Raw genomic sequence first — 23,533 nt, forward strand, 5'->3', positions numbered from 1 at the left:
ATGCCAGTGACCATGGCTGCCCAAGCAGAGGTCGCAATCTGACAGAGGTCTGCAACAGGTGCCTGCACGATGAAACAGGCCACCATGCTCCTCATTGCCATTTAGATAGAGAAATGAGCAGCCTACTTCCACTTCCTCTGAGGCAACACAAGGAGCACTTCATAGGAAAAATAAAAATACCTGGAAAAACTCAGCAGGTTTGGCAGCTTCAGCGGACAGGAACACAGTTAACATTTCGAGTCCGTATGACTCTTCAACAGAACGAAGTAAAAATAGAAAAGAGGTGAAATATAAGCTGGTTAAAGGGGGGTGGGGGGTAGAGCTGGATAGAGGGCCAGTGATAGGTGGAGATAGCCAAAAGATGCCATAGACAAAAGGACAAAGAGGTGTTGAAGGTGGCGATATTATCTAAGGAATGTGCTAATTAAGGGTAGAAAGCAGGACAAGCAAGGTACAGATAGCCCTAGTGGGAGTGGGGTGGGGTGAAGGGAAGGTATCGAAATAGGCTAAAAGGTAGAGATAAAACAATGGATGGAAATACATTTAAAAATAATGGAAATAGGTGGGAAAAGAAAAATCCATATTAATTGTTGGAAGCACTTCATAGGAGTGTGCAAGAGCAAAGGCTGTCGTCTGGCCTAGAGCACTAATAGGTTCACCATGGTTACATTTTTCACATTGTATATAACACATTTGAGCACTTCTTAAGTAGATTTTTTTACACTTGTATATGATACACTGTGTGTTTGTACACTAGAGAGCAGAAAAAGAATGGTAAAAGTAATAATGAGGCTGGCATTCTGAGGTCCATTTTGATGTGCCATCAAGAGGATCAGTGTTGTCAGCTGATTTGTGGTGCTTTGGAGAAGTTATTTTTTCTCTGCCACATCATATAAGAATCCAGAGGAAGCATTGGGGTAGTGGTAATGTCACTGGACTATCAATCCAGACCCAGGCTAATGCTCTGGGGACATGGGCTCAAATCTCACTTGGCAGCTGTGGAATTTAAAATTTAATTAATAAGTCTTAATGCAAGTCTTGCATTTTAAAAAGCTAGTCTCAATAATGATGACCATGAAACAATTGTCATAAAACCTTGTTTGGTTCACTGATGACCATTTAGGGAAAGAAATCTGCCATCCTTACCTAGTCTGGCTGACATGTGATACCGGACCAACAGCAATGTGGCTGACTCTTATATGCCCGCTGAAATGGCCTAAGAAGCCACTCTGTTGTATCAAACGGTTACAGAAAAGTCGATAAGGGACGAACTACTTAGCATCTACTGGAAACGGCAACAGTACATACAGCCCTACCGACCCTGCAAAATCCTCCTCGCTATACATCTGGGGGCTTGGGCCAAAATTGGGAAAACTGTCTCACAGACTAGTCAAGTAGCAGCCTGTCATAGCCATACTCAAGAATCATACCTTACAAACAATGTCCCAGACATTACCATCCCCATTGATGGCACAAACCCATCAGAGGTGGTGGCACAATGGTATGCAGTCAAGAGGCCTTAATATTGACTCCAGATCCGATGACATTTCATGGCATCAGGTCAAACATGGGTAAAGGAATCTCCCGCTAATTATTACCTACCACGACACACACACCGCCCCCCCCACCCCACCTGAGCTGTTGAATCAGTTCTTCTCCATGTTGAACACCACTCGTAAGAAAAATTGAGGGTGAAAAAGGCACAGAATGTGCTCTGCGTGGAGGATTTCAATGTCCATCAGCAAGAGTGGCTGAGCAGCACCACTCCTGACTGCATCCTAAAGGACGTAGCTGCTAGGCTGGGACTGTGGCATTGGTGAGGAAACCTCCAAAAGTCTGTGGGACAGTTCTCCCAATTTTGACCTAGTCCTCATCAATCTATCTGTCCATGACTGACCATAACAGTAGGAGTGACTTTGAGGATAGCCTCCATCGGCTATCGTCTTGCGTGGCACTACCAATGTGCTAAATAGTATAGATTGCGAACAGATCTAGCAGCTCAAACTGGGCATCCATGAGACACTGTGGGCCATCAACAGCAGCAGAATTGTATTTGTGCAATGAGTTAAGATTAATTAATGACCTCATAATGAAAGTACCCCTAGATAGAAGTGAACATAATATGATTGAATTTTGCATTCTGTTTGAGGGAGAGAAGAGTGGGTCTAAAACTAGTATTTTAAACTTAAATAAGGGTAATTATGAGGGAACGAAAGTGAACTGGCAATTTAGGTTAAGGGATAGGTCAATAGGGATGCAGTGGCAGAGATTTAAGGGGATGTTTCTGAATACACAGTAGATATGTAGGTACGTTCCAACAAGATAGAAAAATTCCAAGGGAAGACCCACCAACCATAGTTAACTAAAAAACTTAAAGATAGTATCAAACTTGAAGAAAACGCATATAATTGCGCAAAGATGGGTAGCAGCTCAGAAACATAGAAACAGAAACTAGGAGCAGGAGTAGGCCATTTGGGCCTTCGAGCCTGCTGAGCCATTCAGTATAATCGTGGCTGATCCTTTATCTCAATGCCATATTCTCACTTTCTCTTCATACCCCTTGATGCCCCTAATATCCAAATATTATCAATTTCTTTCTTGAATATACTCAGTGACCTGGCCTCCACAGCTTTCTGTGGTAGAGAATTCCACAGGTTGACCACCCTTCGAGTGAAGAAATTTTTCCTCATCTCAGTCCTAAATGGCCTGCCCCATACCCGGAGACTGTGGCCCCTGCTTCCAGACTCCTCAACCAGTGGGAAACATCCTCCCTGCATCCAGTCTGTCTAGCCCTGTTAGAATTTTATACGTTTCAATCAGATCCCCTCTCATTCTTCTAAACTCTAGAGAATACAGGCCCAGTCGAACTAATCTCTCCTCATATGACAGTCCTGCCATCCCCAGTATCAGCCTAGTGAGCCTTTGCTGCACTCCCTCTATGACAAGTATATCCTTTCTTAGGTAAGGAGACCAAAGCTGCATGTAATACTTCAGGTGTGGTCTCACCAAGGCCCTGTATAACTGCAGTAAGATATCCCCACTTCTAAACTCAAATCCTCTTGCAATGAAAGCCAACATACCATTTGCCTTCCTAATTGCTTGCTGCACCTGCCTATTTACTTTCATTGACAGGTGTACAAGGACACCCAGATCCCTTTGTACATCCATAATTCCCAATATATCACTATTTAACTAACACTCTGCCTTTCTGTTTTTCACACCAAAGCATATAACTTCACATTTATCTACATTATACTGCATCTGTCATGTGTTTGCCCATACACACAACTTGTCTAGATCGCCCTGAAGCCTCCTTGCATTCTCCTCAACCCTGCTCAGTTTTGTGTCGTCAGCAAACTTGGAAATGTTGCATTTGGTTCCCTCATCCAAGTCATTTATATATATTGTGAATAGCTGGGGCCCAAGCACTGATCCCTGTGCTGCACCACTAGTCACTGCCTGCCACCCGAAAAAAGACCCATTTATTCCCCCACACTGTTTCCGGTCTGTCAACCAATTGTCGACCCATGCCAGTATATTATCCCTAATCCCATATGCTTTAATTTTGCCCACTAGCCTCTTATGTGGGACCTTATCAAAAGCCTTCGAAGATTGAATAGAATATAAAAAACAGCAAAGAATGACGAAAAGATTAAAAAGGAGGGAAAAATTAGAGCATGTGAGAAAGCTAGCTAGAAATATAAAGATAGATAGTAAGAGTTTCTATAGATATTTAAAAAAGATAAGAGTTAACAAAGTGAGTGTTGGCCCAAAGAAAGTGAATCTGGGGAATTAGTAGTGGAAAATAAGGAGATGGCAGTTGAACCGGTATTTTGAATTGGTCTTCACTACAGAGGATGCAAGTAACATCCCAGAAATAGCTGTTATTCAGGAATTGGCAGGGAGGGAGGAACTCTAGAAAATCACAGTCACCGGGGAAATGGTACTTAGCAAATTGTTGGACCTGCAGACTGACAAAATGAGTCTTGATGGTCTGCATCCTAGCATCTTAAAAGAAGTGGCTGGCGAGATAGTTGATGAATTGGTTTTAATTTTCGAAAATTCCCTAAATTTAGGGAATACTCCACTAGATTGGAAAATAGCTAATATAACTCCTTTACTCAAAAAAGGGAGGGAGACAGAAAGCAGAAAACTACAGGCCAATTAGCTTAACATCTGTCATAGGGAACAGGTTAGAAGCTATTATTAAAGAAGTTATAGCAAGACACTTCAATAAATTCAAGGTAATCAGGCACAGTCAACATGGTTCTGTGAAAGGGAAATCATGTTTAACCAATTTATTGGAGTTCTTTGAGGAAGTAATGTGTGCTGTGGATAAGGGGGAACTGGTGGCATTTGATAAGGTGTGTCACATCAAAGGTTATTGCGGAAAATGAAAGCTCCTGGTGTAGGGGGGCAACATATTTGGCATGGATAGAAGATTGGCTAGCTAACAGGAAACAGACAGTAGGCATAAATGGGTTATTTTCTGATCGGCAAGATGTAACGAGTGGTGTGCCACAGGGATCAGTGCTGGGGCCTCAACTTTTTACAATTTATATAAATGACTTGGATGAAGGGACCAAAGGTATGGTTGCTAAATTTGCTGATGACACAAAGATAGGTAGGAAAGTAAGTTGTGAAGAGGACATAAGGAGGCTACAAAGGGATAGAGATAGGTTAAGTGAGTGGGCAAAGATCTGGCAAATGTAGTATTATGTGGGAAAATGTGAAATTGTGCATTTTTGCCAGGAGGAATAAAAAAGAAGCACATTATCTAAATGGTAAGAGATTGCAGAGCACTGAGATGCAGAGGGATCTGGGTGGCCTAGTGCATGAATCGCAAAAGATTAGTATACAGGTACAGCAAGTAATTAGGAAATCTGACAATGTTATTGTTTATTGCGAGGGGAATTGAATACAAAGTAGATTATGCTTCAATTGTACAGCGTGTTGGTGAGACCATATATGGAATACTATGTATAGTATTGGTCTCCTTATTTAAGGATGTAAATGCATTGGAGGTAGTTCAGAGAAGGTTTACTAGACTAATACCTGAAATGGGTGGTTTGTCTTATGAGGAAAGATTGGACAGGCTAGGCTTGTATCCGCTCTAGCTTAGAAGAGTAAGAGGCGACTTGATTGAAACATAAAATCCTGAAGGGCCATGTCAGGCTGGATGTGGAAAGGATGTTTCCTGTTGTAGGAGAATCTAGAACTGGAGGTCACTGTTTAGAAATAGGGGGTCAACCATTTAGAACAGAAATGAGAAGAAATTTTTTCTCTCAGAGGGTGGTGAGTCTTTGGAATGCTTTTCCTCAAAAGGCGCTGGAAGCAGAGTCCTTGAACATTTTTAAGGCAGAGCTAGACAGATTCTTGATAAGCAAAGGGGTGGAATGTTATCAGGCGTAGGTGGGAATGTGGAGTTGAGGCTCTAATCAGATCAGCCATGATCTTATTGAATGGCAGAGCAGGCTCAAGGGGCCGAGTGGCCTACTCCTACTCCTAATTCGTATGTTCAACCACAGTCTGTAGCCTCTTGGCCTGGCATATCACCCAATCTGTCATTATTATCAAGCTGGAAAATCAATCCTGGTTCAATGAAGAGTAAAGGAGGGAATGCTAGGAGCAGCATATCTGAAAATGAGTTGTCAAGCTGGTGAAGCCAAAGACAGGACTATTTGCATGCCAACCAGCGTAAGTGGCATGCAATATACAGAGCTAAGCTATCCCACAGCCAACGGATTAGATCAAAGTTCTACAGTTCTGCCACGTCCCATGAATGGTGGTGGCCAATTAAACAAATAACAAGACGAAGATTCTCCATAAATATCCTTATCCTCAATGATGGGGCAGGCCAGCAGAATGGTGCAAAAGGCAAGGGAGAAGCATTTGGAACCATCTTCAGCCAGAAGTGCCAAGTAGATGATCCAACTCAGCCTGCCCCTAAGGTCCCCAGCATCACAGACGCCAGTCCTCAGCCAATTCAGTTCACTCCACATGATAGCAAGAAATGGCTAAAGGCACTGAATACTGCAAAGGCTATGGACCCTGAAAACATTCTGGCAAAAGTATTGAAGACTTATGCTCCAGAACTAGCCGAGCCCCTAGCCAAGCTATTCCAGTACAGCTACAACACTGGTGTTTACCTGACAATGTGGAAAATTGCCCAGGTATGTCCTGTCCACAAAAAGCAGGACAAATCCAACCTGGCCAATTTCCACCCGATCAGTCTACTCTCAATCATTAGCAAAGCGGCAGAAGGTGTCGTTAACAGTGCTTTCAAGTGGCACTTATTCAGCAATAATCTGTTCAGTCATGCTAAGTTTGGGTTCTGCCAGGGCCACTCAGCTGCTGACCTCATTACAGCCTTACGTCAAACGTGGACAAAAGAGCTAAACTCCAGAGGTGAAGTGAAAGTGACTGCTCTCGACATCAAGGCAGCATTTGACCGAGTGTGGCATCAAGGGGCCCTAGCAAAATTGGAGTCAGTAGAAATCGAGGGGAAACTCTCCAGTGGAGTCGTACTTAGCAGAAAGGAAGATGACTTTGGTTGTTGAAGGTCAATCATCTCAGTCCCAGGACATTGCTGTAGAAGTTCCTCGGGGAGCGTCCTAGGCTGAACCATCTTCAGCTGCTCCGTCATTGACCTTCCCTCCATCGTAAGGTCATACGTGGAGATGCTCACTGATGATTGTGCAATGTTCAGCACTATTCGCGACTCCTCAGATACTGAAGCAGTCCGTATCCATATGCAGCAAGACCTGGACAACATTCAGGCTTGGGCTGATAGGTGGCAAGTAGCATTTCTGCTGCATAAGTGCCAGGCAATGACCACCTCCAGCAAAGAAAATCTAACCATCTCCCCTTGACATTCAGTGGTATTACCATTGTTGGATCCTTCATTATCAACATCATGTGGGTTACCATTGACTAGAAACTGAACTGGACCAGCCATATAACTACTGTGGCTACAAGAGCAGGTCAGAGGCTGGGGATTCTGTGTGAATTACTCACTTCCTGACTCCCCAAAGCCTATCTGCCATCTACAAGGCACAAGTCAGGAGTGTAATGGAATAATCTCCACTTGTTTGGATGAGTGCAGCTCTAACAACATTCAAGATGTTTGATACCATCCAGGACAAAACAGCCTGCATGATTGGCGTCCCATCCACCACCTTAAACATTCACTCCCTCCACCACAGTGCATAGTGGCAGCAGTGTGCACCATCTACAAGATGCATTACAGCAACTCACCAAGAGTCCTCCAACAGTACCTTCCAAACCGGTGACCTTTACCACTAGAAGAACAAGGGCAGCAGATGCATGGGAACACCAGCACTTACAAGTTCCCCTCCAAGCCACACACCATCCTAACTTGGAAATATATTGCTGTTCCTTCATTGTCGCTGGGTCAAAATCCTGAAACTCCCTTCCTAACGGCACTGTGGGTTTACTTACATGGCCTTCAGCGGTTCAAAAAGGTGGCTCAACACCACCTCCTCAATGGCAATTAGTGATGGGCAATAAATGCTGGCCTAGCCAGCGAAGCCCACATCCCATGAAAGAATATTTTAAAAATGCTCCTTCTGTCTTACTTTGTCCATCCAAGCTTGACTTTAAAGGAGGCTCAACGATAGGCTCCAGGAACAGAGGTTAGGTAGTAGGTGCATCTCAAGCATGAATGCTGGGTGCAAGGCATTTGCACTGTAGCGTTACAAGTTGGCCTAGGTGTAGGCATTGCAGCTTCAGAGACTATGTATAGTGCAGGCAGTATTGGTTGTCTGATGTGCCCACTACTTTGGCTGCATTTGCATTCCAGGTGTCACAGGATGTGCTTTGTGTGGTAAGCAGAACTATATGGAAGCCAAGAAAGTTGCAAGTGGGGCCACCTCAGAAACTGGACCGTTGGCCGGCATGGATGGTGCACAAGTTCTTTCAAAGAGCTGTTGTTGAACAGTTAAGGGGTTCCTCATGCACGAGATGCCTTATAACCCTATCAGCATATATTGGGTTTGTAGTCTGACGTCGTATCACTCTCAGCATTGTGGGGATGTTTTGATTAAGGGCAATTTGACCGCATTGCAGTCATTGGCGTTCTTGTGAGCGGGCCAGGTTGTGAATGACTTATTACCATGTTTGTTTGCAATATGATGAGGGCCGTGGTTATAATGGTGAGGGTTTCAGCCATATGAATGTGACCGAGGCAAACATATTGATTTTTATTTTCACCCATGTGGGGAATGGGCAGTCCATTGAGTAATTATGGAGTCAATGTACAAGGTACTTTATGTAGAAGTACATCACCACGGACTGGCTGATGCCAGTTGTGATATCAGTAGACCTGATGAGAACCTGTTTTATGCAAGGACCCATCTGACGATGATTCCCTGCCATACAGAGTCAGCCCTGGCTGCATGGCCATGTCGTTCAGCTGCTCTGCCATTGACAGTCTCCTCATCGTTTTGAAATCCAGATGGACAGGAACTTCCTCCTCCTCAGAGGCTGGAGCTCTGCCCATGACGTTGTCATTATCGATTTGTATGCCCCTCCACTGTGCAATGTTGTGTTGCACGCAGCACACCACTGCTATTCTTGATACCCTTGTTGGAGCATATTGCAGAGCTCCACCTAAGCGATCGAGACACCTGAAATACATCTTTAAAATGCCAATTGCCTGATCGATGATGTTCCTGGTGACAGCATGGCTGCTGTTGTAGTTGCACTCTGCCTCCATTTGTGAGTTTCTAAAGGGGGTCATTATCCAAGTTCTTAGGTGGTAGCCCTTGTCTCCTAGAAGCCAACCATGGATCTGTGTTGGTGGTTGAAATAGCTGAGGGAGTTGGGAACTCCTTAGTACGGAGGAGTTGTGGCAGCTGCCAGAGAACCTTGCACTGAAATGAAGGAAGAGCTTGTGGTCACAAACCACCTATACATTGATTGAGTGGAAGGACTTCTGGTTGACAAAGGTTTCCGCATGTTGAGTTGGGGCCTTTATGACAACATGGGTGCAATCAATAACACCTGAGGGAAGCATGCTAATTGGGCAATGGCCATGGCACTCTGCATCTGAGATGTCAAATTTATCGGGAAATTAATATTCTGTACCACATAAGCAACGGGGCATTAGGTACAGCCTTAATGCAGCTGTGTGCTGCTGACTAGGATATACCAGACAGGTCTCCTGATGATCTCTGGAAAGATCCTGAGAGCAGTGGTTACCTGCACAACCACTGTCAGAGCATGGGAGTTGATGGATTGTGGCTTGAGTGGTTGCTGGACAATGGGACATGTGTCTGTCATCACTTCACAGCTTTTTCTCAGTCACCTTTGGAACTGGTTCTCTGTCAGATTGAGGTAGGATATCCTAGGTCTGTACACCCTTCCCACAGTGTAGTTAGTACCTGTTTTTCCTGCATCTCCTCCTACTCTTTCCTGGCGCACATGCAGCAGCCTCATCCTCCTGACCTTCTGCTCTCTTTCTGGCCTCTGGCTGCTCACGATGACTGGCTTCTATTGTCCCTGTGTGTAAATTCGCTTATATTCCCTGGATTTTAGAAGAATGAGGCAATTTAATTGAAACCTACAAAATCCTGAAGGGGCTTGAAAGAATGGATGCTGAGAGATTGTTTCCAATGTTCAGAGAATCTAAAACACAAGGGCACAATCTCAGGATAAGGAGCCAATCATTTAGGAGTGAAGTGAGGAGAAATTAATTCACTCAAAGGGTTGTGAATCTTTGGAATTCTCTACCCCAGAGGATTGTGGATGCTGCATCATTGAATACATTTAAGGCTGGGATAGACAAATTTTTGGTCTCTCAGGGAATTAAGGGATATGGAGAGTGGGCGGAAAAATGGAGTTGAAGCTCAACATCAGCCATGATCGTCGTATTGAATGGTGAAGCAGGCACGATGGGCCATGTGGTCTACTCCTCTGTTTCTTATGTTCTTGTGAGGGTGCCATGCCCACCTTCTATGTTCCTTCACACAGAGCGCTATGTGTACTTCTCCAGCACAAAGTTCTCCCTGGCACCTGGGTGCACGTGTCAGTAGGGGCAAAAATAATTGCTGTGCAACAGCAGGAGCCCTAATCTTCTACTCCCTTGGATTAAGGTAAAACTATTGGAATTACCTGGAAAAACTTAGCAGGTCTGGCAGCATCGGTGGAGAAGAAAAGAGTTGACGTTTCGAGTCCACATGACCCTTCAACAGAACTGAGTGTAGTTAGGAGAGGGGTGAAATATAAGCTGGTTTAAGGTGGGGGGCGGGGGGAGAGAAGTTGAGGGTGGGGTGGTTGTAGGGACAAGCAAGCAGTGATAGGAGCAGATAATCAAAAATATTCCTATCCAAAAAAGTGCACCAAGTTCAAACCTGCTCTTACCAGGTCTGCTTTGCACACTTTGGATTCCACACTCCTAGGCTACCAAAATCTGACTAGAGTGGAGGCAGCTGATGATTTAAATGGCCAGCTGCCTGTGTAAAATGCGCACGCACAAAACTACCCCCCCACCCCCACCCCCAACAAAAATGGCAAGTGTTGTGTTTGGGGGCGGGATTTAGGATTTTTGGGCAGTCCTGCTATTTTCATCATGACGGAGAAGCTCTCTGGCATGTCGAAAATCTGGGTCCAAGTAATGCACTTTCTCTAGTATAACAAGTTGTAGCTAATAAAGTTAGGAGCATGAGATTTCTTTGGGGTTTGTATAATTCTGTGTTAGTGTTTGCATAATTCTGCATAAATTGGACACAGAGCACCAATTTTTAAGGGGGAACACCTTCCAACAGTGTCTTTTAGATAGTCCATTCACTATCATCAATATCTGTATTTTATGACGTAGCCACTTCTATCTTTGCTGTTTTCGCTTTGCTCCAGAGACAGTAAAAATCCACTGTGCCATGAGCTAGAGACAACCTCAATAACTAGGGTGGCCTTTCTCGAACTATCAATGTCACAAAAGCGTTAAGTTTCTCTGGCATAGGATCCTACCAGGCCATTATAGGAATCTTATGCACAATAAATCAGGATGCAGTTTATTCCTGTATAAAGCAGGTGATGGATGCATGTTTGGCATGGGAACACCTTTATAATTTTCCTTATAGGTAAGAGTTAGCAACTGGAGAGAGTACAGAATGGGGAGGCTTGTCAGACAGAAAACAGAGTCTGGGGATTTCTAGCTGAAACCGGAACTAGACCAATACATAAACAGAAAGAGATATTACTTCATACTGTTCAAATAGTTTCTGAGAAAATAACTATCACTCTGCACATTAGTACTCCTAATTTTGAGGGCACCCATGATGCTTTTTCCAGTAATCCATGCTTCCTGCATTAATTGAATGTGATTCAACAGGTTGAGGAGAAGGTTGGTGTTCGTGGTAAAGTACATTCTTCGAAGTTGTGCCTGACTCCTTATAGCAGTGAGTAGCCACGTGAGACATTGGGGAGTGGCACTTATTGCCAAGATCAAATCCTTGCATAGCGGCTAGTCTGTGTTCTTGGACAGCCTGCACTACTCTGAGCCTTCAAAGCACGCACACCATCCCCAATCTATCCCTCCCTTTCCTGAATCTTGCTGAAATTTCTATAGGGCTATCATAGAATTTTGGGTCTCTGTTAACTTGATGTTTAACTTCTGCTCACTGCTTGTGGCTGCTCTCTTCATTCTCCATTCAAATCTCCTCGATATGGTATGGGCTTTTAAAGCTGTTATTCCCTCTCACATCCCCAACTCACCCAGAGATAGAAATCTCACCTCTGTTTTGCTAAGTAAGCTCGCCCTGGAGAATTCACCAGGGTCAGTGTCAGGTCAGGGCGGTGGTCTCATTCTTCGGTAGCAATTTTGCCTGAAAGAAAAATCGAGCTATTGGATCAAATGGCATTTTTATATCCTTCAAGATTCCTATGCTCATTTTCTATTGAGCTTAAGGCTCAATCAGATTTAGAATTTTTTTTGTTGGAGTAGTCTTACACATCCAAAAATAGTGTGAAGCATAAAGTGATTAGGGAACAGAGTGGTTCATAAATTGATTGCTAAAGTTGGGAAACTGGTGCAAGTGGGATCTCTCTAGTAAGTATTTCCCAATTTGCAATTTAGATTAATATTTAAAATCTGACTTAGCTTGCAGTTTCTTTTGTAGTTTTAATGTTAACAAAAATTTCTTGGCAGTGACAGTTAGCTGTCATTCAACTGAAAGCGTTGCATGATTAAATGTTAATTACTTAGCAATTGTAACTTGGGTTTGAGTCTCACGTTCTCTACATAAATAGACAGTGTTTGCTACTGTGCAGAGTGTGAAGCACAGAGTGATTGGAGAACAGTGCTTCATAAACCAAGTGCTGAAGTTGGGAATTTGGTACAGGTGCGAATTCAGAGTGGGGAGAAGGACGTACTGTTTTTTTTATTTTTGTTTTATCTGGCTCTTCTTTTGTCTCCAAGCTAGGATACTGAAACTTGCTATGATATTACTTTATTAAATTAGTAACTAGTTAACTAATCAAATAAATAAAGTTAAACAGACATGGGCAGGTGGTGTGCTATATCTGCAGTAAGTGTCAGCAGCTCAAGCAGCTTTGGTTCAGAGTTTTAAGTTGGAGACATTTGATCTGTAGACATGGCGAGGCATCGAAAATGGGGCAAGTTACATGGACACATTGTTCCAGGAGGCAGTCACACCCATTCGATGAGGTAAACTTTAGAATTGCTCAATAATCAGGGACAAGTAGGGTGTGACGGGGTGTGAGTCAGGTAGGTATGGAGATCCAGTGTCTAGTGATGGAGCAGCCTCTGCCTTTGATTTTGGCTACAGGTACCTGATACTACCTGCGTAGATGGGAACAAGGGTGGGTGGGCAAACTGTACATTCAAGTGGAGGGAGTGAAAAGGAATGTCGTAGTGATAAGAGACAGTGTCGTCAGGGAAATTGATACTGACCTCTACAACCGTGACCGTGAGTTATTAAGGTTGTGTTGCCTGCCCAGTGCTAGAATTAGGGAGCTCTCCTCATACTGGAGATGTTCTTGGAGCGGGAAGGGGGTAAGATTCAGCTGTCATGCTCTATATAGATACCAACAACATAAGTAGAACTAGGAATGATGTTCTGCTGACTTTGAGGAGTTTGGGTTCAAATTAAAACGCAGAACCTCAAAGGCAATAATCTTTGGAATGTATCCTGAGCCATGCATCAATTGGTACAGAATCAAGCAGATTAGAGAATTGAACACCTGACTCAGAGTGATGTGAGAAGAAGGGGATTTGATTCACAGGGCAATGGCACCACTACTGGGAAAAGAGGAAACTGTTCAATTGAGATAGGTTTCACTTAAACAGGTTGGTACCAGTGTTCTGGCAAAGTGCATAACCAGGGCTGTGGGTAGGGCTTTAAACTAAAAGTGGGAGGATGGGGTCAGGAGAAGGGAGACTTAGAAAACTAAGGAGAAAAGTCAAAGCAGTAGGGCAGTGTTGTGTTTTGGATAAAGGCAAGCAGAATTAGAAAACATAGAAGACATAGAAAACAGGAGCAGAAGGTGGTCGTTCGGCCCTTGGAGTCTGCTGCGCCATTCAGTAGGATAGTGCCTGAACCTCTATCTCAATGCCATACTCCCGCTCGCTCACCTTTCCCCTTGACACCTGTAGAGTCCAGAAATCTATCTATTTCCTCCTTAAATATACTCAGTGACTTGGACTCCAAAGCCTTCTGTAGTAGAAAATTGCACAGGTTCACCACCCTCTGAGTGAAGAAGTTTCTCCTCATCTCAGTCCTAAATGGCCTAGCCCATATCCTGAGACTGTGACCCCTTGTTCTATACCCCCTAGCCAGAGGAAACATCATCCCTGCATCCAGTCTTTCCATCCCTGTCAGAATTTTATACGTTTCGATGAGATCCCTTCTCATTCTTCTGAACTTCAGTGAATACATGCCGAGTCAGCCCAATCTCTCCTCATATGACAATCCTGCCATCCGAGGAATCAGTCTGGTGAAGCTTTGCTGCACTTCCTCTATGGCAAGTATATCCTTTCTTAGGCAAGGAGACCAAAACTGCACACAGTCCTCCAGGTGTGGTCTCACCAAATCCCTGTACAGCTGCAGTAAGACATCCTTGCTTCTGTACTCAAGTCTTCTCGCAATGAAAGCCAACGTACCATTTGCCTTCTTAACTGCTTGCTACACCACACACTTGCTTTCAGTGATTGGTGTACAAGGGCACTCACTATCACTATTTAAATAATAGTCAGCCGTTCTGCTTTCCCTACCGAAGTGGATAACTTCACATTTATTCACATTTTATTGCATCTGTATTTGTCCACTCATTCAACCTGTCTAAATCGTCTTGAAGCTTCTTAACACCCTCTTCACCACTCACATTCCCACCAAGTTTCATGTCATCAGCAAACTTGGAAATATTATATTGCGTTCCCTCATCCAAATCATTGACGCATATTGTGAATAGCTGGGGCCCAAGCACTGATCTCTGTGGTACTACACTAGTCACCACCTGCCACTCCGAAAAAGACCCATTTATTCCAATCCCATGTGCTTTACACACTCACCTCTTATGTGAGACTTTATCAAAAGCTTTCTGAAAATCCAAGTACACCATATCCACTGGTTTTTCCTTATCTATGAAGAGAGGTGTTACGCTCTCCGATCCTGCAATGACCACACGAGACTCAGGCTTCCTTTTAGCTGGTTTTATTCAAGCATATGCAAGGGAGCCGAAATCATTCCTAAGAATGAAGACCCAGCTCCCTGAGTGATTACGTTTCACTACTTTTGTACTTTTTCTTATCATAACACATTTGAGTACATTTGAATACATCCATTTGGTAACCGACACATCAGTTCCATACTATCTCTATCCTATTGAGTACATAAACATGTGATTTTGCTAACCAATTATTCTAAAGGATGTATACATAATTATATTATCCAATCAGAGCTAAAACACATACACAAGGGCCTTGGTTCTTATAACTCAAGACTGTTTGTGTTTCATCAAAGCCCCCTCTTTGTCCATTGTTCATCTTCCCATATCTAAGCTAAAACCAACTGCTCCTTCCCTATCTGAGAGAGGAGTACACTTAATCTAATTTATGTCATACTTTTGCCTCCAATCTGACTCTCAAGGCTGTGCAATTTTCATCTGGTAATCTTCAACTCTTAATATGTTTAGCAGCCATGTCTGCCTGGAGATTTTAGGGGTTTTTCAGTAAATTCTTACTGTATTCTCTTTTAGCATTTTTAATTTCCCCCTAACATCTATTCTGCTAGTTATGTCCTCAGAAAACTCCAGTAGGTTTGTCAAACATGATTTCCCTTTCATAAATCCATGTTGACTTTGTCTAATCCCGTTGATATTTTCTAAGTGTCCTGTTATCATATCCTTTGTAATAGACTCCAGCTTTTTCCCTACCATTGATGTTAGGCTAGCACATCTGTAATTCGCTGTTTTCTCCCTCCCTCTTTTTTTTAAATAGTGGGGTTATATTTGCCACCCTCCAATCTGCCAGGACTGGTCCAGAATCTACAGAATTTTCGTAGATGACAATCAACACATCCACTATTACCATGGCCGCCTACTTTAGCACCCTGGGATGTAGATTATCAGGCCCTGGGGATTTATTGGCTTTAATTGACATTAACTTCTCCAGCACTATTATTTTACAGAAGGAACAGAGCTTAAAGGTAACAGTGCATCCCCAAATCAGGTCCATACATAGAATAGTGGTTAAAAAAAAGGGTTGGATTTTACTCTCCCAGCTGGCCGGTTTGAAGGAGGGTGGAGCATGTAAAATGCAGTAGGCAGCCTGCCCGCTGTCCACTCACCTGCCTGCCCACCCCAGACATCCCTGCCTCCCGCAATTTTATTAGTGACGGGTGTGGCTTTGGCCAGCCCACTTGTCGGTGGGCCAATTGAGGCCCTTAATTGGGCCTCATCCTGCCACTATTAGGATTTAACTGGCAGCAGGAGAGGGTCACGCCGAGCAGTTAGTCTGACAGGTTTCCCTGCACAGGCTGGTGGTGGGTTGGGGGTGAGGTTCCCTCTTTAATGGGCTCTGTGGGTCCATTGCAAAGACCCTCACAAGATATTACACCACCCAATGGCTTCTGAAACCCGCTCCCCCCCCACTTCACTTGCTCCTACCAGCTTGTCACCTGGCAAGATCCCCAAACACTTATAAAGTTTAGTCCAGCACTGAGAGTCTCAAGTCGCGAATGCAGTATCAGCAGTGGCCACTGCTCCCAGTGCTGACCATGGCATCTAGTAAAGGATCATGCACGTTCATGGCCCCCTCCTCCTTTTCAGGTCACTCAATTCACCCTCATCTGAGGAGGAGTGCTGCTGCTCCTTCCCATCCTATTGCAATGGCTCTGCGCGTTGCAGGCCAAGTTGTGATCTGCACAAAAGACCATGACTATTTGTGATACCCTATGTGGTGTGTACTGCGGACCCCTCCAGACGGGTCAAGGCAGTGAAAGTGCATTTTCAGCACACCAATGTTTGCTCACTGACGGCTCTGGTGGAGGCATGAGCTGCATTGTACCACTCCTCTGCTGCGCAGTGGGGATGCCTCAAGTTTTGTCAACCAGGTTGGAAGGGAATAGCCCTTGTCACCCAGGATCCTGCTGTCAGCCTGGGATGGGACCTCAAAAAAATTAAAATGAAAGGAAAATACTGCAGTTGCTGGAAATCTGAAATAAAAACAGAGTGCGCTTGAAAAACCCAGCCCGTCTGGGAGCATTTGTGGAACAAGAAACAGAGTTAACATTTTGGGCCGTAACCTCTGAGCTCCCAAGCATCAGATTTGGGAGTTACTCCAAAGATACGCTGGGGAATCCCTTTGGGAAGTTCCAAGGTAAGGATTTGCACAGCAATTGCCCAGAACTACGCCCTTCCTCTGGGAACCATCAGAAAATGCGGTTTAAAATCACAAATTTTGAATGGTTCCGACAGGGTTATACCAATAGTTACCCTGAAAATTTAGAAGAATTAAAACCTCTTCTGACTTCTAGGTAACTATTGTAAAGACCCAGACCGATCCCCTCACTGGACTACCCCCACAGCCCTGACTCCCCCAGGGGACTCCTCCACCCCTGACTAACCACCCCCCCACAACGGTATTCCCGACCCGTTGATCCGCCATGGGATTCCCCCCACCCGCACGGGACTGCTCACCCGACAACCCCCATCCCGTTTGCCCAAATCTTACCTCACCCACCCCAAAATTACCTCCTGCTGCCCTTCATGGCCTGATTCCAACCTCCACCACCTTTGATTCACCCTTGCCCCTCCTGACCTTCCATCTATCCAAACTAGCAGTCTCTTGCTCCCCTGTCATGCCCTGCAGATCTCCACAAGAACAACCACCACCTCAATCAAAATGGACAAACTCAACTGATGCACGGCAACTTTAAATAATTATGAAACTGATGCCACAAGTTTCCCCATGCTCTGCTGATTTAATCTTGAAGATAAGACTTAGTTTGAAAAAGCTTTAAGATGATGCATATTCATGGATGCAAATGTATTGAAAATAGGAAGCTGTCACTGGATGTCATGAGGCCCAACCCACTGCTGCCTTAATCTCTGCATCTCAACCCCCATCGAGAAACCAAGATTTTGGCTCCCACTTAATTAAGTCACTGTGCCCACCATGTTTCCCATTCTTACAAGCCCCATTAAATACAGCCCATGGTTACAGGGTGACCAAGGTCAGGAAATAAATATTCCAGAATAGACAACATTTTATAAAGTCAGACAGAATGGAAAAGGAGGAGTAGTCCTGATAAATGATGACATAAGGACAGCAGCGAGAAAGGATCGTGGCTCAGAAGACCATATGAATAGGAGCAGAAGTAGGCCATTCGGCTTCGCCATTCAATAAGATCATGACTGATATGTTTGTGTTTTCAATTCCACATTGCATCTACCCCTGATAACCTTAGATTCTTATTAGGCAAGAGAATTAGTCTACCTCTGCCTTAAAAATATTCAATGATCCTGCCACCATCGTCTTCAGAAGCAGAGGGTTCCAAAGTCGCACAACCCTCTGAGAGAAAATTTTTTTCTCATCTCTGTCCTAAAAGGGCAACCCCATGTTTTAAAACGGTGACCCCTGATTCTGGACTCACCCAACAGAGGAAACATCCTTCCCACGTTGACCTTGTCAATACCGTTCAGGGTCTTATATACTTAAATCAAGTATATACTCCTCACTCTTCTAAACTCCAGGAGAAACAAGCCCAGTCTGTCTAACCTTTCCTCGTGAGATAGCCTGCTCATTCCAGGTATCGTTCTAGTAAACCTCCTCCAACACATTTACATCCTTCCTTAAATAAGGAGACCAAAACTACACACACTGTTCCAGATGTGGTCTCATCAAAGCCCTGTATAACTAAAGCATTACATCCTTACTTTTCTGTTCAATTCCTCTCATAATAAAGGAAAGCATTCCATTAGCCTTCTTAATTTCTCGCTATACTTGCATACTAACTTTTTGTGACTCATGCACTAGAACACCTAGATCCCTCCGCACCTCGGAATTTTGCAGCCATTCTTCGTTTAAGTAATACTCTGCTTTTTTTATTCTTCCTGCCAAAGTGAACAGCATTACATTTTCCTACATTATACTCCATTTGCCAGATTTTTGCCCACTCACTCAACCTATCTAAATCTGTCTGCAACCTCCTTATGTCCTCTTCACAACATACTTTCCTTCTATTTTGTGTCATCTGCAAATTTAGCTATCATGCCTTCACTTCCCTCATCTAAGTCATTGATATAAATTGTAAAAAGCTGAGGCCCAGCACAGACCCCTGCGGGACTTCACCCATTACATCCTGCCAACCAGAAAAAGACCCATTTATGCATACTCTGTTTTCTGCCAGCCAGCCAAGCTTCTATCCCATGGTAATATGTTACCATGATCTTTTATTTTCCGCAGTAACCTTTGATGTGGCAGCTTATCAAATGCCTTCTAGAAATCCAAGTACTGCATGTCTACAGGCTCCCCTTTAACCACAGCGCATGTTACTCCTTCAAAGAATGCCAATAAATTGGTTAAAGATGATTCCCCTTTCACAAAACCATGCTGACGCTTACCAATTACCTTGAGTTTCTCTAAGTGCCCGGTTATAACCTCTTTAATGATCGATTCTAACAACTTCCTCACAACAGACGTCAAGCTAACTGGCCTACAGTTTCCTGTTTTCTCCCGCCCTCTCTCTTTGAATAGAGGGGTTATATTTGCTACTTTCCAATCTGATGGAACCTTTCCAGAATCTAGTGAGTTTTGGAAAATTAACACCAACACATCTACCTCATTAGCCACCTCCTTTAAGACCCTAGGATGAAGTCCATCAGGACCTGGAGACTTGTCAGCCTGCAGTTCCATCAGTTTGCTCAGTACTACTTCCCTGGTGATTGTAATTTCACCAAGTTCCTCTCTCCCTTCCACCTCCTGATTACAGCTATTACTGGAATGTTTTTTGTATTCTCTATAGTGAAGAGAGAAGCAAAATATTTGTTTATTTCACCCAGTGTGGTGCTAGATATGTAGGTCGAACGTCTCAAAGACTGGCGGATTGTTTCAAACAGCATGTCCCAGCTGCTGTTCGCAATGGGCAAAGTACGGACCGTACCCAACCAGCCTGTGCTTGCAAAACTCAAAACACAGTCTCCAACATTAGATGTGATTCTGCAATTGGACAACATTTGCTAAATAATCCTCAATGTGCTGACAACCAGTTTAAGATTGTCAGTGGGGCTCGCAGTGTGGTGCATTTGCGTGTAGTGGAGGCTAAATATATTAATACACAGGGCCCTGTTCTATGCAGACAGAAAGAACATGTACACGCATTGCACCTGCTTCAGCTAAACAAAATAAGTGATAGCCATTCGCTGACTCATTCCTAAAGGCAGGGCCTTGACCAATCAGGTCAAGCTGCCTGGTCTAAATTTCAAACAATGCTTGGCAGTTAATTGTCAGTCACCATAACTGGTGCATTCTCCATGGCAATGCCTCTACCAATCAAAGTCTACTTGGCAATCAATTAGCACTCTCTTCAACATACAGTATAAATTGTTGTTTTCCCCTTATATTGGTACTCTTGCGAAGTGTCCTGATAAGTCCAAGACGAAAAGCTTCGACATGTCTTTTTTTCAGCAACGACAGACTTTCTGTTTCTCGGAATCAAGGCATATGGGGAGTGGGCAGGCAAGTGAAGTTGAAGCAGAAGGTCAGTAATGATTGTATTGAATGACATAGCATGCTCAAGGAGCTGTATAGTCTACCTCTGCTGCTATTTCTTATGTTCTTAAATATTTTCTTCATGTTTATGAAACAGGTTTGGATGTGTGGAGGAGAAATTGAGATTATCCCATGTTCAAGAGTGGGCCATATTTTCCGTGATGGTAATCCATACACTTTTCCAAAGAACAGAATTAAGACAGTGGAACGGAATCTGGCCCGTGTGGCAGAAGTTTGGCTGGATGAATATGTTGATGTTTTCTATGGTCGTGGTTACCACCACCTTCTTAACACAAATGACATTGAATTTAACATCGGAGACTTAAGAAAGCAGAAGGAACTCCGGAAAAAGCTCCAGTGTAAGAGCTTTAAGTGGTATTTAGAAAATGTCTACCCTGATATACAGACATCTTTAGTGAAATCTGATGGCTTGGTAAGTTCTTATGGAGAAGCATTGTTTTTAAGCAAAATTTAGGAAGAGCAACCTGGGAATTTAATGGTGGCTTTCATATGAATTTTAAAAAGTAATCTTAGAAAATGTGCAAGTGATGGTTAGGATCTAGAATGCACTACCTGAGCGTGAGGTGGTGGCAGATTTAACCATGGCTTTCAAAAATTTTGGACAATTGTCTTTTTTTTCCTTGATTCTTTCATGGGATGTGGGTGTCGCTGGCAAGGCCAGCTTTTGTTGCTCATCCTTAATTCCCCTTGAATTGAGTGCCTTGCTCAGCCATTGCAGAGGGCAGCTAAGAGTCAACCACATTGCTATGGGTCTGGAATCACATAAAGATGGCAAATTTCCTTCCCTAAAGGACATTAATGAACCAGATGGGTTTTTAACAACAAATTGATGATAGTTTCATGGTCACCATTATTGAGACTAGCTTTATGTTCCAGATTTATTAATTAAACTTAAATTCCACCAGCTGCTGTGATGGGATATGAACCCATGTTCCCAGGGCATTATCCTGGGTCTCTGGATTAATAGTCCAGTGACATTACCATGTGTATTCCTGAAGAGAAAACATTTTCAGGGCTATGGGAAAAAGGCAGAGGAGTGGGACTAGGTGAATTGCACTTGCAGAGAGCCAGCATGATGGGCTACATTTGTGATTCTATGGTGGCCATAGAAAATACATTAATTGACATACACAGAGAACAATTGTCTATTGCCTTCTAATGCCACAAGCAAATGCCATATCAAATAGTCATAGAAAATAGTTTCAGAGGTGTTTAGTTATGGCATATTCATTTAATATGAAGCGTGTTAAAATTTACTGTATTTTTGAAGTACATCTGTTTGCCATAGAAAATAGTTTCAGAGGTGTTTAGTTATGGCATATTCATTTAATATGAAGCGTGTTAAAATTTACTGTATTTTTGAAGTACATCTGTTTGCCACATCATAAATTTCTGCTCAGGAATTTTTGTTTTATTCATTCGAGGGACATGGGCATCACTGGCTGGGCCAGCATTTATTGCCCATGCCTAGTTGCCCTTGTTCAGAGGGCAGTTAAGAGTCAACCACATTGCTGTGGGTATGGAGTCACATGTAGGCCAGACCAAGTATAGACAGCGGATTTCCTTCCCTAAAGGGCATTAATGAAGCAGATGGGTTTTTACAACAATCGGCAATGGTTTCATGGTCATCATCAAGCTTATAATTCCAGATTTTTATTGAATTCAAATTTCACTATCTGCCAAGGTGTGATTTGAACCTGGGCCCCCAGAGCATTACCCTGGGTCTCTGGAATACTAGACAGTGACTATGCCACTGCCTCCCCTCTGTCATTTTTAATCTTATTACTGTCAATCCTTATTCTCTGTTGTATGTTTCAACCATTTGAAATTTTACCTGTGTGAAATCATAACTATATGATGTTTGTATAAAAAGATATTAACATATTTGTGTTAGATTCAACTGGCTGCTATTTAACAAAGGAATTTACATCATTTTCATGCTACTATCACACTTTCAACTATTCTTTCAGGAAAAAAAAGACTGTTTGGCCGTATGGGAAAACTACTGGCACCTGGGTTACATTAGTGAGCTCAACTGTGTGAAAATGCCTTAAGCTTTCACCTACTGGCAATATAACAGGTTACCACTGTAGCCTTAGGTTGACAATTTCAGTATCGCTCTCAGTGCAATTAATATAGATATTGATTGTTTAAGATTTTACCCATAGGTTAACAGTACTTAACAATATGCAACCTTTTCTGCATTAAATTAATGATTGTTATCAATTTCTAGCTTTTTAATGTTGGAACAAGAAAATGTCTTACGGTTGAAAATGGCACGTTTTCATTTGACGCTTGTGATATTAACCAAAAGGTGAGACAATAACTGTGTTATCCTGGGGCCAATTTTGGTCTCTCTATCACTTTGGTTTTCAGCAAGAACAAAATTGCATTGGAAAACTTATTGCCATATTCCTGCCATTTTTGCGCCTGCTCCCATTTTGGTCCAGACCATGAAATAAACCAACAAGGCTTCCAGAAACAGACAAAAGCCTCATTATTTTATGCAGTTAAGGGTCCTGTGATGCACATAGAATCCAGTACAATTTTATGGGTAAGCCTACGGTGCCCACACTTTGCAAGCTCCATGCAAAATAACAAAATAGAGCAGTCAACCCAGCATCTCAAAGAGATCACTAGAAGCTGGTGGTAATGTAAATAATAGATATTTTGAGGTTAGGTGAGCATAATAGCACCACATACTCCACTGTCCCCACCCCAAATCAGCCTAGCTCTTCAATGGTCTGGCTCCCTAAATGGGCCAATTTTCCTGTCCTCCCTACTGGCAAGTTGATCAACACTGGAAAAGCACATGCAGCTCGTGCTATTAAATTTAAATGACACCCAACCAGCAAAATTATTTTCGTTTCTCACTGATTCTGCCTGTTTTATCTGTCCTGTACCTCAACATAATTCCCATTGTTGTTTATTGTATTATCCCTGTTCTGATTACTAAAAGCCGCAACCTTTCACGAATGATTTTCTATAAATTTTTAGTAGAGTTGGAAAAATATTAGTGTCCATAAGGCTCCTTATTTTGTCAAGACTCCCTCCAGTTTAAATGACAATGTTTAAAAAAAGTGTTGCTTTTATTAAAATTTTAACTATTATTTGATATAGAACCAGATACCATATTAATATTTTAGATTCCTGTTTTAGACTTTGTTCTGAACCCTTTAAATTTTAATCAAAATACCTTGTTTATATTTTGATCAAGCAGATTGAAGCTGGAGTTCTGATCTAAGGATTTTATATCAAAAT

General features: G+C 43.0%; 1 protein-coding gene across 1 annotated transcript in view; it reads left to right on the top strand.

The window, feature by feature from the left end:
• The window catches only part of galnt5 (polypeptide N-acetylgalactosaminyltransferase 5), an 89,643-nt gene that overhangs the window by 60,326 nt on the left and 5,784 nt on the right, over positions 1–23,533 (top strand). Inside the window, exons 7-8 of the mRNA XM_078552204.1 lie at positions 20,349–20,684; positions 22,506–22,586. Coding sequence (XP_078408330.1) covers positions 20,349–20,684; positions 22,506–22,586 — 417 coding nt within the window. The remainder of the gene's footprint in view (positions 1–20,348; positions 20,685–22,505; positions 22,587–23,533) is intronic.

Source organism: Cetorhinus maximus, chromosome 11 (genome assembly GCF_964194155.1).
Source record: "Cetorhinus maximus chromosome 11, sCetMax3.hap1.1, whole genome shotgun sequence".
In the NCBI taxonomy this organism is placed as follows: Eukaryota; Metazoa; Chordata; class Chondrichthyes; order Lamniformes; family Cetorhinidae; genus Cetorhinus; species Cetorhinus maximus.